Raw genomic sequence first — 15,000 nt, 5'->3', positions numbered from 1 at the left:
TGCCTGCTGCACTACTTCGCGAGGCATTAAGCTCGCCGCCTCGCAAGCCTCGCGTCTTCGCTCGGCTTACTCGTTGGCAATAACATCTACTTTTATCAGACATTTTGTAATCTAATTTAATAATTGAGTTAGGACAATGTGCAAGCCAGGGCTGCGAGTCATGTGAGCCGTGCGAGCCATGACTGCGAGTCATGTGAGTCAACGTGCGAGTCACCCAGTTATTGAAAGCTAACCGTTTTAAAATGGGTGTTTCGTAGTATTCTAACCTTTTAAGCAAACTATTGAAAGCCTGCGCGAGTTCGCGATAGCCTGGCACGCGCCTCCAAATTGAAAGTAGTGCAATTTAATTTTCGATTTAGTCTAGATTTTATAAGATATTAATTTAACTTTTAGCTGATGGTCACATGGCTTAGGTAGAACAGCATTATAAATACAATTGTAAATTTAATGAAATATCTCGTTTAAAGTTTTTTTTTATCGCCTCCTACTTTGTTTATTTTTTATCCAAAGGAGTTGACCTATATCAAATGGAATTGTCAACAAGAGATCATGGGAATAGTCAACCAGCTAGAGCTGAAGAATTGGACCATGATCAAGGGGCTCCTTCCAAATCACATTCTTTTGAAATCCAATCTTTTGAAGTCCAGTCTAAGATTGCAAAAACCATTGTAGAAGCACACAAGAAGGAACTGGATGACATAGAAACAGAGTTTAGAGTAGCGATACCTAGAAGAGCTGAGGGAAACAAAATCGCTGTGAGACCTATGAATGCATGTAGTGCAAAAGATTACGAAAAAGCTTGTGACCTGTTTATTGCACTATATCAGAAAACGTTTCAGCTCTTCAAAGTGGAGCGCTTCTCCATTAAAGGCGGTCCAAAGAAGGGTGATGACCGTGAGACAATGAGAAGAATAGGAAAAGAGTTCCCAGTATTGATAGAGAAGAGTAAAGACCAGAAGCAGTGGGAGATATATGGCGAGGCGGACCACATAGAAAAGGCCCTGGGTTTCCTAAAAAAAGAGGGAGTAAAAATCGAGAAGAAGGTCATATATGGAAGATCCAAGGGTGGTGAAATGGCTCTGGATGGAGATGGAGCTGAGTTCCCCAGAGGTGCCCCGTCATCGGATGACCATTTTGTGACATACCAAGGTCAGATTCAGCATTTAATAAAACAACTGTTGATGGTAATGACACAGTTTAGCTTTGATAAGGAGGATATGATGGTTGCTTGGTAACAGGCAAAGAGAATAGACCCATGACCTCCGTCAAGAAAATACAAGGAAAGAGGGCGAATCCCACTGCCTCATGACAATTAATTTGGGATTTATTTTTAGATCGCGCCCATGCTGCGAAGGTTATTTTTATCGCTTGTTCCCATGACAGCGCTAACTGGCCAATAGGGTGTCGTCTTTGTGATCACCACGCATTATGACACGTCGTGGAGCTAATAATAGATTACAAATAAATTCCACCGTAAGAGGGTCTAATATGGGAGGTTCGCTCTCTTGCCTCCCGTAACATATCACCTTAATCATTTTTCGATTATACTACACTACCACCAACAATAGCTGTACGATCACATTAAATCACGTGAAAGTAAGAACCCAGATAAACGTCCTACATCATCATGCGTTCTTGTAGCTCAATGTGCAGAGCCTGCCTGGGACTCCTATTTCTTTTCTGTCACGTTATGTGTATTACGTCATTCGTTCACTTGGTGAAAGTGATTCCTAAAGTCGCAATCTTGTACAGCGAGTAGACAGTTTTGACTTACGATCTTTATCTTTCAACAGCTTCGTATAAATTGCCGATGTCGTTGAGCTAATTTTTTTACCACAGCACAGCGCTTTGATAGCGTGTATATTTTTAGCCCCGGGAAAATAAAACAGACATTTATATCTAGCAAACGTAGTGTTTGGTGTATTCTCTTGTTACTGTACGTTCTGTAGAAGCAACTTTAGCTACTAACGAAATCAATTTTTTTTGGTGAATGTCAATCGCCGCTCAAAGTTCCCTTGTCGGTCACAAAAGCTCTTGTCTTTAGGTTGACCGCTTTGGCGGGAATTCATATCCTATGGGCGTATAACATCAGCTCTTTTGACCTTTTTGATAATTAAATGGCAAGATAAAGATTACTTATTTAAAAAAGTGCCTTTTCAAACCAAAACGCTTTCGCCCAGTTGCGGGATCAAAATATGACGAAAACACTACTACCCCAGTGGGAAAGTGTTTGTCAGCGAGTGCTACGTGACCAGCCCGAAAGAGGGTCTTTTCTTTTCTCAACGACAACGGAGGTAGAGACGAGATACCATGGGAACGCGGTTGTCAGAAGTCGTACAATTCAAACACAGTTTGAAGCTCGAAAATCTTGCTCAAAATGAATTTATCCTAGCCGCCCTGAGCGCTCAATCTAGACGGAAATGTTGCAGATAATTGGCAGAAGTGGAAACAGCGATTTCAACTGTACATGGAAGCTTCAGGCTCAATGAAAAAACCTGAGAAGCAACGAGTCGCTCTATTTCTTAATCTCATCGTAGAAGAAGCACTGGAAATTTACAACACATTCCCGTTATCGACCGCAGATCAAATTAAAGCTTGACGTCTTACTTCAGAAATTTGAAAATTATTGCAATCCGAGGCGGAAAATCACATTTGAACGTCACAAATTCTTCATTTGTATTCAGGAACCGACCGAGAGCATCGATCAGTACGTAACCGAACTGCGTACAAGAGCAAGCACGTGCGAATTTGGTGAACTGTGTGAGAGCTGAATTCGAGACAGTTACAGCTTTAGTTCAACAAGAAATAGCGTTTCTAAGCTAAGCCGCGCTGATCTACAGTATTTAGGTCTAAAAACCCCGTTGAAGACGGTTAACTTTCAATTGTTTTGCTAGGTACTATTATGTCAATACTCTAAAAAATTCGACTTTCCGGGAGCTTGTCTCGTCGGTCTAGTGGATATCGGAAACTGCAAGGTGAAGCCATCGATCCGAGTTTAACTCTTTGCCTCACCTCACAGCTTGTTTAAAATTTTTGTTTCGTTGAAGTAGATTTGCAGTCTAAAGTAGATTGTATGTCGTATAAATTGAATAACAAGGGAAATGTCAGTTTGAGGGATGAAAATAAGTGATGACCGAGACACAATCGTCTGTGGAATATCCTGCAACACCTTGAGGGAATAGTCATTGCAAGAAACCGACTTAAGTCTTCAAGAAAGCTATTGATATGTACAGAGCGTCGGATTTTTCAAAACCCCAAACGATATCGACCCGGATATCGATACCCGAAGAATCCAAGAGTGTTGTTTATGTAAACAAGAATGCCACCACATTAGATAGTAAATTCCCGCCAAAAGAGAAAATGGAAAAAGTCGCCAGAAGAAGATCAAAAGTGGACCACAAAACAAACGTAAAAGATGTGGAACACACCGAGAAAATGCCCCACTTTTGGGAAAATCTGTCCCTGACCAATGTAAAGATCGAAATCACCTGGCATCTCATTGCCTTTTAAAGGATGCGGAAAGTAATCAAGCTTCACAACCTGTTGCCGATGACGAGCAATTAGAAGAATTATTCTGAATCATCGGCCACGTCCAAAAAGATGACCATAAGCAAGAATGGAAAGTGCCTAATCAATCAATCAATCAATCAATCAATCAATAAATCAATCAATCAACTTTATTTAAGTGTCTAAAACTTCTGGTCACCCCGGAGGCCGACTAATCGCGGACACTCCCAATAAAATTACTAATAAATTAAGTTAGTATAAATACACAGGTGATTATAGAAAATCGCGCGCTCTCATTGGCTCGCTATCTCGGATTATCAGCCGATAATCACCTCGACGGACAAAATGGCTGCCAGTAGTCGTTTTGCCACTGTAAGTGAAGATGATTTCGCGTTGAAATGTTTTTTTTCTTCTCATCTTTGAAATAATCACCTGTGTATTTATACTAAAACAATTATTCGCCTCAGGCTCAGTGATTATCGGTGAATATTCACCTCGACTTCGTCTCGGTGAATATTCACCGATAATCACTTCGCCTTCGGCGAATAATTGTTAATTAAAATTAGCTATTACTTGTTGCAGTATACATACATATCTAGAATTCCATTTAATTTTAAAATACGGACTAAAGTATAACAATTTGTACGCGGATGCTTGTATCCGGATGTTTGCGACAAATGATGTTAGAGTTGGCATTTTTCTGTCGCTAGGTCCAAGTTTTGATCACAAATATGGTGCGAGATATCTTAGGGAATGTTTACCATAGTGAACAGAATAAATTTTGGGGATATGAAAATCTGAGTTCCTGATGTTGTACCCAGATGGAGTGCCACTGAGTAAATCTAATATTTAAGTGAACAACAATGTGATATATATTAAAGTGGATGCTGGAGCACAAGCAAATATAATCCCATTTATTAAATTTTCAACCTCGGATAATGCATTTCTCGCGCTTGTTAGATATGAGACTGGTTATAGCCAACTCGGCACTGCGCGCCCGTTGGCTATTTACCATCTCATATCCAACGCGCGCTCATGGAATAATTGTTAAATATATTTGGGAGGGGGGGTCACTCTTATTTGAGCCTCGCTTTGGGGTGGGCCACTTTTTAAAAAAGGCCTTTGAGGGGAGGGCTACGACTGTTTTTAGCTTATAAGCATTCTGTAAGTATTTACCTCAAGTTTTCAAACTCAGATTTCTCTTCATTTGAGCCAACTGTATCCGTTTTAGGTAATTACACATGTAAACATGGAGCACTGTTGTTTCCTAGTACAAAGTTCTTACAAATTGAAAAAATGGAACAGGACAGGAAGTCATCAGTAAACAGCACTGATAATAACATTTGAACACGTAGACTGTCACCAAACAATCCACGTATGGCATGGACACTGAGGAATCATTCCCAATATGGACCACAATCTTCAATAGCCTCTCCTGGTTTGGGCAGGACAGAAACGCTGCAGTCATCATCATCATCATTTTCGTCCTGTTCCTCACAGCAGGCAACATCATCATGATCGTCATCCTCGTTCTCATCGTCGACGTGGGAAAAATTAGTTGCTTCACCTCTTTGCTTGCCAAGTAAACCTGCGAGGTAGTCCTTTGCGTCACTGCTTAGCTGAGGTGTGTCATTTTGGGAAACCAAGAATTCCGCCCATTTCTTTTCTCTTTGTTTTAAATTCAAGATAATCTCTTTTTGTATGTGACCCTTTTCGCAAAGGGAGTCCTTATCGAAACCAGGGGCGATCTTTGCAAAACCGCTGACGTCCTCTGAGAGGTACGAGTAGCCTTCCGTTTTGCAGCGCGGTGCTAATTCTGTTTTTCGAACGAGATTTTCTCTTTAAGGGTGCATAATCAACCTAAAAGATTTTTGAGGCTTTTGCTCCGAGCTCAGTGAGCTTCGATTTTAGTCGTAGCTAGCTTGGTTTTGAGCTCAATCAGCTCCGAAATGGCATCCTCGTCGAACCTGCGAGACGTTTTTCTGCCAGCTTTAATTAACTTTTCCTCAATTTGTTGCAAAACCTCTTCGATTCGATTCAAGTTCATCTTTATAACGGTGAGGCTTTAATGTATGGTTCTCCCTCAGTAAGTAACCTGCACTTGACGGTTTTTTTGCATTATCCAGTTGCTAGATTTTGGCCTTCAGCCTCTCAACTTCTTGGTCGACCGTGTGCTGGCGTCTTGCTTCCTTGTGGAATTCTTCAGAAAACCTTTTTTTCGGCATAGCTAAGAAAGTGACATTTTCTACAAAACAAGATTTAAGTTCGATTCATACACTCTGTTGTAGAAGTGGTTCATTGGTGTTCTTGGATTTGGAATCCAACCAAGTGCCTTGTAACGCCGTATCTGCGGTTCAGATGAACAGCCTTTTTTCTGTAGCAGGCTTGACTTGCTCATTGACATTGGAATCATTTTGTTGTCGGTAGGTTTTAAGAAGCCTTTATGCCGGCGAGAAAAGTGATACAGATCAATACTACGAGTAGAGTGACAACGAAAGCGACCTTGGCAATGATTATGAAAAAGATGAATTCAATGATAAGGACGACTTTGACGAGGATGATGTCGGCGACAGCGAGGATTTACAAATCAGTGACATCTTGTGTACTACCAAATCTGGTGGAACATGCAGGACATTGAAAGCAAGATATTGACGGGTAAAAAGAAACACAGAATGCTATTTGTTAAGAACCGCTTCATTATTTTGTCCCGGGGGAGGGTCGGATGTTTTCAAACTCTCAGAAGGGAGGGCCACAACATTCAATACAACCTTTGGACGTTTCAAGTTTAACCGTCTACCATGCATTTGGCCTGAATTCCTCAAATGAAGTATTCCAAAAGAGGATGCAGTTTGCCTTTGAAGGAATTGAAGGAGTGGAAGTTATTTATAATGATCTTCTTATATGGGGCAAAGATGAAGAGAGCCATGACAGAGCACTCAGAAATAATCTCGAGAGAGCCCGAGAAAAAGGTGTTAAGCTCAAGAAACAAAAGTTTGAAATCAAGATTTCCAAAATTGTCTACATTGGTGACAAAATTACCAAAGATGGAATCAAGCCTGATGAATCGAAGATTGAGGCAATCCTCAACATTCCACCACCTCAAAACAAAAGGGATGTGGAGCGTCTGCTAGGCATGATAACCTACCTATAAGCAAATTCATCCCGAACATGAGCACCTAAACAGAGCCACTAAGAGTCCTACTCAAGCAAGAAGTGCAATGGCACTGGGAGGAGCCCCAAGAAAAAGCTCTTTATGAAATTAAGAAGGTCCTTACTACTACGCTACTATGATGTAGACAAGCCGGTAGAACTATCAGTAGATGCATCCCAATCAGGACTTGGCGCTGTACTGTTCAGGATAATCAACGGGTAGCATATGCATCAAAATCCCTGACGGAGTCTCTGAAAGGCTATGTCCAAGTATAAAAAGAGATACTGGCAATAGTATTTGGGTGTCAATGTTTTCACCAAGACCTGTATGACAAGGACATAGAAACAGAATCTGATCTTAAGCGACTAGAGGAAATTTTTGCCAAACTAATTGCTAAAGTACCACCCAGAATTCAACTTCTACTGCGTCGATTGCAACACTACCACCTCAAAGTGAAGTACGTCCCAGGAAAGCAAATGTTCATTGCTGGTGCTCGCTCCAGAGCTCACCTACACACCACTTAACATCAATGAAGGGATGCCTGATGCTGAAACTGAAAACAAAATGCAAGTCCATCTCATGGTAGCAACCCTACCAAAGAAAAAGATGAAAGAGTTTCAAGAAGCGACAACAGCAGATCCAACTCTTCAGACAGTCGCACTGCTGACTAAACATGGATGGCCTGACCACAAAAGTAAAGTGCCTGCTGACGCAAAACAATACTAGAGTTTCAAGGAAAAAATCCATGAAGCTGATGGAATTCGTTTCAAAAATCACAAGATGATTGTTTCAGAGCGACTGAGACCCGAAGTGCTTAAAATAACTCACGAAAGTTACCTAGGAATCGAAAAAAGCAAGCGGAGAGCCCGTGACATCCTGTACTGGCCAAACATTAATGCACATACTGTATATTAGATCTGACGGGAAATTGTAGTTCACGCCTAAACCACAGAAAAAACAATGTAAGAGAGCCATTAATCCAGCATGAAGTCCCAGATAGACCTTGATTTCTTTACCCTGGGAGCCAAGGACTATCTTCTGACTGTCGATTATTTTTCAAACTGCGTAGAGATTGGCTTGTTGCGTGACAGCACTGTGAGTTCTGAAGGCATTGCCCAGCTCAATTCCTTTTTCGCACGCTATGGAATACCCGATGAGGTCATTTCCGAAAATGGTCCTCAGTTTTCAAGCTGGAGATTCAAACAGTTTGCGAAACCATGGGAATTTAAGCACACACCTACAAGTCCTAAGCACCCACAAGCTAATGAACAAGTAGAAAAGGACATTGGAACAGCCAAATCTGTACTAAAGAAAGCTTATGAGGACAGCACTGACCCATACTTTGCTTTGCTCGAAAGCAGAAATACCCCGATAACTGGCCTGAGATTCCAAAACCAAACTTCCCACTACAACACATATATTGGATGCACGAATTCCAACAGATGCCAAGTCCCACAACTCAACAGAAAACGCAGAAAGTATCTTTTGACAGAGGAGCCAAGTCACTACCTCCTGTCAAAACTGGCGACACTGTTCGATTAAAAACAAGAAATGGCTGGAAACGTGCTACAGTTATCAAATTTGCTCCCACCCCTCGCTCAGTGATTGTGACCAGCAAAGGCACTCCCCACAGACGAAACAGGAGAGATAGTAACACAAGCACCATCACGAGTCAAACAATAGCCCACTTTCGATGTATTAAAATTCAGTCTTAAACAAAAGACATCATCTCGAGGCTCTGGGGAATAAACTCATACAAATCGTTATATTTATTCCTCAGAGCCTCGAGATGATGCCTTTTGTTTAGGACTGAATTTTAATATATGGAAATTGGTCAATTGCAAGGGACCAAGGGATCACAAGGAGCCCAGAAAGTAAAATCATCGAGCCCCCTGGTATTATCCGCAGTAGATCTGGCAGAACTGTACAACCACCCAGACTAAATGACTTTTTACATTATTAGTTGATTAAGGTCTGTTAATCATTTAGGACATCCTAAGCCGAGTTATTTTTATCAGCTGAAACTTTGTATGACAGTGATAGGCCTTGATCAATGAACAGTGAACAATGTTGATATTTTTTATTGTATTTTATTACTCCTTTCATTAGTTAGAGGGGATATGTCATGATATGTGTATTACGTCATTCGTTCACTTGGTCTTTCATTAAACATGGCTCTTTCAATTATTCTTTGGTAGTCTACAGATCCCAACGCAGTATGTTTCTTGCAAATGCAACGCCATTTTATGATGTCTTTTCTCCTAGGGAGAGTAAAACTGTCCGTTTACAAGGGAGATATAAGCAATGAGACGGTCGATGTTATCGTTAACGCTTCAGATACCTAAGTCTTGGTGGTGAAGGCAGGGCAATTGCTGAGCAGGTAGGGAAGAGTATCGAGAATGAGTCTCGGGAGATCAGCCGAAAGCGTGGAAATCTGAAAGATGGCGAAGCAGTAGCGACAGAATCTGGTAACTTGACTTGTTCATGTTGTTGGCATGAGAAAGATCCTTCGTCACGCTTGCCTTAACAGTCTGAAACTCAAAAACTAAAAATGACCTGCACAGCATTGCCAGTCATTGGTTCCGGAAAGTGTGGAATGCCAAAAGACATCTGCAGCAAGGAATTGAAAGAAAGATTTGGGAATAAGTCGGTGAAGCATACGTCGGAGGTGTCTCCGCTATTTCTTTCCCATTTCGAGCTGAGGGTGACAGTTCCAAATCAGGTATTACAAGGTCAGATTGTGGAAGAAATCGCACGACGAATAAGTCAAGCAACGACGAAACGCATTCACCACCGGAACCCATTTCTTAGTCTCCTTATGACAACAAGAGCGTCCTCTGTCATTCCTCATGTCAGAGTGATTCCTTAAAGAAAAATGCACCCGGTAACGATGCCAGTCATCTACACCGAAAGCACTGCCTTTCCTCCTCAAACGAGCATGTTCATTCATATCTCTGTTTGTGTGCATGAAAGAAAAGTTGCCTTCAAAGTTAGGTGACAAGTACGTTTGCTGTGGAACATTGAATCGAAGAAATGTGTTCGCTACCCTGACTATGCGAATTTTTTACTGTATAATGTGCCAGATGTTAAAAGTTTGCAATGAATTCCGTTATTCAGCCTCAATAGTCGTCCAGGGCTCGTTTAATGTCTGTTTCTTGTGATTTACTTCCGATTTACAATTGTTACAAAAATTTTTCGCGTTGGGAAGGGAATTTTCGCCTCAATATACAGCTAGAAAGCCGAAGTAATAAGTTCTTACTAAAACATTTAGTTATAAAAACGAGCGATAAAAAATAAGAACGACCTTTCGACCGCTCCACGGTCATTTTCAAGTTAGAGTTCGTGAATAAAATTTTCGCATATATACAATTTCTGAAACAATGGAATGAAGGTAAAAGCCAAGTATTTACATACGAACAATAAAAATAACAGAATGCGAAAATAAAGTGTAAATAAGAGGTGAAAACAATGAAATCTATTGGAAGTGTTAAGCAAACAGCTTTGCGCGGATAGAATCACTCTGTTTGTTTAATTTTGGCTTAACGTCCCGAATAAAAAACATTTTAGAAAAGCCTTCAAAGACGATTGGTTTAATAAAGAGTACAACCTTAATATCACTGAAGCAGACCTGATAGAATTGTTGGAAGCTTCTACCAAAAATCAGCTGTTCCAATTTCAAGGGGTTCTCTACGAACAAGAGGATGCGAGTCGCCATGGGTTCTCCTCTTGGACCGCTGATGGCGAATGCCTTCATGTGTAACATCGAAGAACAACTAGCAAACCAAAACAAGATGCCCACTTTCTATAAACGCTACGTTGACGATAGTTTACCCTCAGCGTAATGCCCGATGTTCAAGCTGCCTCCACATTTCTCTCAACATTGAATGAAATCCACCCTTCCATTAGTTTTACAATAGATCTTGAGAAAAACGGGAAACTTCCTCTCCTAGGAATGGAAATCATCAGAAATATCACCCGGTTCGACAGAAAGGTTTATTGAAAACCAACCGATACTGGGCTGCTCCTGCACTACGATAGCCACTTTGATATGAAGTACAAACATTCTCTGTTAAAAACAATGCTGAACCGTGGTTTTAAACTTTCTTCAAACTGGCAACTTTTTCATCAAGAATGCGAACGCCTAAAGGAGATCTTCACACGTTTGTATTATCCTGAGCCCCTCATAAAAAACACCATCAGGGTTTTCATTGAAATGAAGGTGACGGGGAGCACACGCTCCCCGCAACAAGCAGGTGAAATTCCCGTTAGAATACCCCTGCCCTTCAGAAGTCAGAGATCAGCAAACAAACTACGCGAGCAACTTAATGATCTTAGCCGAAAGATAAATACCGAAGTGCATCCTGTCTTTACAAGCCGCAAGATCAAAGATGAGCTTAAAGCTAAGGAACCTAAATCTCCAATTGCCAACCAGCAAAACGCTGTATATTCCTTTCAGTGTGATCTGTGTGATGCAGGTTATGTCGGCTTTACAAGCCGACACTTATATCAACCTGTCGAGGAGCATAAACGATCGGTAATCGGCAATCATGTGAGAGAACAACATGGAATCGAGCCATGTGAAATCGCAAAGAAGTTTAGGGTCCTGAGGAAGTGCTCGAGCAAGTTCGAATGTTTGATTTTTGAAATGTTTTTTATTCGGGACGTTAAGCCAAAATTAAACAAACAGAGTGATTCTAGCCGGACAAACCTGTTTGCGTAACACTTCCAATAGTTTTCATTGTTTTCACCTCTTATTTACACTTTATTTTCGCATTCTGTTATTTTTATTGTTCGTATGTAAATACTTGGCTTTTACCTTCATTCCATTGTTTCAGAAATTGTATATATGCGGAAATTTTATTCACGAACTCTAACTTGAAAATGACCGTGGAGCGGTTGAAAGGTCGTTCTTATTTTTTATCGCTCGTTTTTATAACTAAATGTTTTAGAAAGCCAAATTCTTGTAAATTTGTTTCCGCAAAGTTTGAAATGATTTTGTTTGTCTTCACCTTATGGTGGTTTTTGACTTACTGGGAATTTAAAATTTCCTAATTGGCAGATGATCATAAGTATTTTTTTTTTATAAAAGTGACGACACATTTGAAATAAAATTTACCAGACATGTTTCGGTCATGCAACGACCGAAACATGTCTGGTAAATTTTATTTCAAATGTGTCGTCTCTTTTATAAAAATTGTTATTAGTCTGCTTCTTTCAAATATTTTTTTTCTCTTTCCTTAGAATGCCCTATCTGTCTTACTGCCATTTCAAACCCACGCTCACTGAAGTGTAAGCACGTATTCTGTTCAGCATGCATCGAAGTAGCATTAAATGTGCGCAACAGGTGTCCAGTGTGCCAAAAGCCTCAAGGTGTTCTGAAGGGAAATCAGCCCCCGGGATTGATGACCAGTCAAGTTAGCGGACAAAGTCTTCCAGGTTACGAAGGTGAAGTTTAGACCACTAAAGTTGATTTCGTTTATCCACTGCTACCTATCAAATTCTTGATATGGGAGGTGTCTCATAATTCCACCAAGTCTTGAATGTGCGCAACAAGTGTCGATCCATTCTGCCAAGAACCTCAGGGTGCTTATGCGTACACTGTTTTATCTGGTGTCTTATACACTGTACCTCGATATTCATCCAAATAAACTTACAATTTTCAAACAAATAAATAAATAAATAAATTAATTAATTAATGAAAATAAAAAGGACATTTCTCGGTTTCAAAAGTGATTAGCCAATCGGGCCTTGAAAGAGGGCAAGGATGCATGGCGACTCAACCATGCTTTGCAGCAGTCTGTTCCATGTTTCTGTAGTTCTTGGAAAGAATGAGAATTTGTGGTAGTTTGTAGTAGACGAAGCAACTTAATTTGCCAAATTATGTAGATGACGACTCGTGCGGGCTTGGAATTTTGTTTTTTCTAATTTGGCAAATAAATGGATGGTTGTTGTTGGAATTCTGGAATGAGGTACTTGTGCCTATCTATTTCAGCAAGATCATTAATGAAACATGTACATAATGGCCAATGTATTCCTTTTCCTCCTGAATTCCAAGGATTCCCATCCTATAAATTATTGAGCATATCAGTGACACTTGCTGTGCGATTATAGCAGTTTGTTACAAAGTGAGCAGATCATCTTTGCACCATTTCTACTTTATCAATTTGTAGCTTTGTATAAGGGCCCCATACTGCTGAAGAGTATTCCAATATTGGACGAACTAGACTTCTTCTTTACGCTATTCAGTGAACTCAGGATGATAGGGGAGTTAACTTGCAGGTTTCTCCGTAGAAGGCCGGCCGGGAGTTCTGTTGCCTTTATTTAATCCTTCAAATATGAATGTTCGGACTAAGATTGTGAATAATGTTGATTTCAAGATATTTGTCAGTATCTAGAGACTTTCCGTAACGTCTGTAATCAACTTGACGATCTGTGGGGTACGTTTTCTGGATACACACAGAATTTTGCATTTGTCAGTGTTCAGCTCCATCTGCTATAATATTCTGACCATCTTTCAAGCTCCCATAGATCTTCCCGTAGGGTCGCTTAATCGTTCATAGACTGGATAGCTAGATATAATATGGTGTCATCAGCGAATAGTCTAACTGTGGACGACAACCTTTCAGCCATGCAACTTTAAGGTCCTTATTTCAAAGCAATCAAAAAGATACTTTGCAATTATTTTCTGCTGCTGTTCATGTTTAGTAGAAGGGTCGAACAGCGTCAAAAATTAATCTTGTGTTGGCATTTTCACGTTGGGAATTTTATTATAATACTGAGCATTAAAACAGGATAGTGTCTTAATGATAAAAAGGACAAGAAACTAAAAAGTGTTTCCCATCTTCCGTTTCCTTTTTCTACATGGGTTTCCTATACATGGCTTTGCATAAATCCCTGTTTCCTTCGTTTGTTATCTACTTTTCCCCGAGAGGTTTTTTCCTCAGATGTCACCCGTTTCCACTCTCATGAAAGATCAGCAGTTGAATTGATCTTCTTTATCACCGCATTATGTATTGTTTTTCTCATAAAACTTCGATGGTCAAAGGAAAAGAGTCTCTATGATCTTTAATTTGATTCGATTCAATTTACCTTCTCTTCAATTAGTAGGGCACTTGTATCAGGTCATATAAGCTTGAAGCTTATTTAGAGTGATAATCACTGACTCTGTTATGGAGGCAAAAATACGGTAAAGTTTAGGGCAGCCAAAAGTAGTTTGGCGGTATCCCACTCATAGCGTTGAGAGGAATCATCGAGCGCCTGGATATGCTAGGTGTTACATTAAAATAAATATTTACGCTACTTTGTTTCCATTCTGTATTTGCAGGATATGGAACCATCATCATAGATTACAGTTTTGCTTCTGGTATTCAAGGCAGGGAACATCCAAATCCAGGCCAATATTATGGCGGCATGAATCGCCAGGCATATCTCCCGGATACACGAGAAGGACGAGAGGTGTTGCAGCTCCTGAAGAGGGCCTTCGATGCTCGGTTGGTGTTTACCGTCGGTACCTCAACTACATCTGGGCTTCAAAATCAAATAACGTGGAACGATATCCATCACAAGACTAGCACGCATGGAGGGCCCTTTGGGTAAGAATATTTAAACGACTCGTAAATGCTTAATATTGCTGGGTTAGTTTTTGTGAGAAAAGGGCGGCAATTTTTGGTGGCAATGGTTGTGGTTATTTCCTCAATTACACTTAACTGGAGTATCTAATTTCGATCGCACGCGTGCAAGAATATTGAATTCCGCGTTAACAACTTTTAAAAGTGGGACATCCGTGACAGCAGTCTTGCTATTTTATTAGGTCAAAACTGGACCTATAACCTCGCTTCAGTCACCCTAACTGACACCCAAGGAGAAGACACCAAATGGAATAAGAAAAGTTATCCAAATAAAACGTTCCCCGATCTTTCCAAGCTGAAAAGACTGCAAGGCCAATTTCTTCAAGTTTTAATCCACTTCCATCCTCTTCACCCTTAGCTGCAGACGGTAGTAAATGCTTTCTGTGCATGGCTAAAATGGTTCTTGATGACGATACTATACCATTACACGTATGTCGTCGACTCCATTTCTTTCGGTTGAATATCAAAGCTAAACTAGCATGACAGTGATATTCCCCATTTAACGGCAGCTTAATGCATGTTTATGAGAATGAGCCAGTGGTAGTAAAATGATGTGTTTGTTGCTTGGTGACGAGCATTGGAACAAAAGTAAATCATGGTCCTTGGCAGTAGTACATCGAACTCCAGGCCTCCAAAAAACATCGGTTGGATACTCTACTTCCATGAAAAGTTATATTGAAGCTTCACCGAAGGTCTCATGTTTGATATCAGTTG

At 40.4% G+C, this 15,000-nt stretch overlaps 1 protein-coding gene and 1 pseudogene across 4 annotated transcripts in view; both read left to right on the top strand.

The window, feature by feature from the left end:
- Positions 1-15,000, top strand: part of LOC138021754 (E3 ubiquitin-protein ligase TRIM71-like) — an 89,048-nt gene that overhangs the window by 70,155 nt on the left and 3,893 nt on the right. Inside the window, exons 2-4 of one of the 4 annotated variants that reach the window (XM_068868750.1) lie at positions 514-1,149; positions 11,900-12,103; positions 13,983-14,250. In XM_068868750.1, the coding sequence (XP_068724851.1) occupies positions 514-1,149; positions 11,900-12,103; positions 13,983-14,250 (1,108 nt within the window). Of the gene's footprint in view, positions 1-510; positions 1,150-8,923; positions 9,341-11,899; positions 12,104-13,982; positions 14,251-15,000 lie in introns of those variants that run through there. The other 3 variants (XM_068868749.1, XM_068868748.1, XM_068868751.1) reach the window with 3 other exon arrangements.
- Positions 9,996-11,378, top strand: LOC138018962 (uncharacterized; annotated as a pseudogene).

Source organism: Montipora capricornis, chromosome 10 (genome assembly GCF_036669925.1).
Source record: "Montipora capricornis isolate CH-2021 chromosome 10, ASM3666992v2, whole genome shotgun sequence".
Lineage (NCBI taxonomy): Eukaryota > Metazoa > Cnidaria > Anthozoa > Scleractinia > Acroporidae > Montipora > Montipora capricornis.
This window is presented reverse-complemented; position numbering and strand designations above follow the sequence as displayed.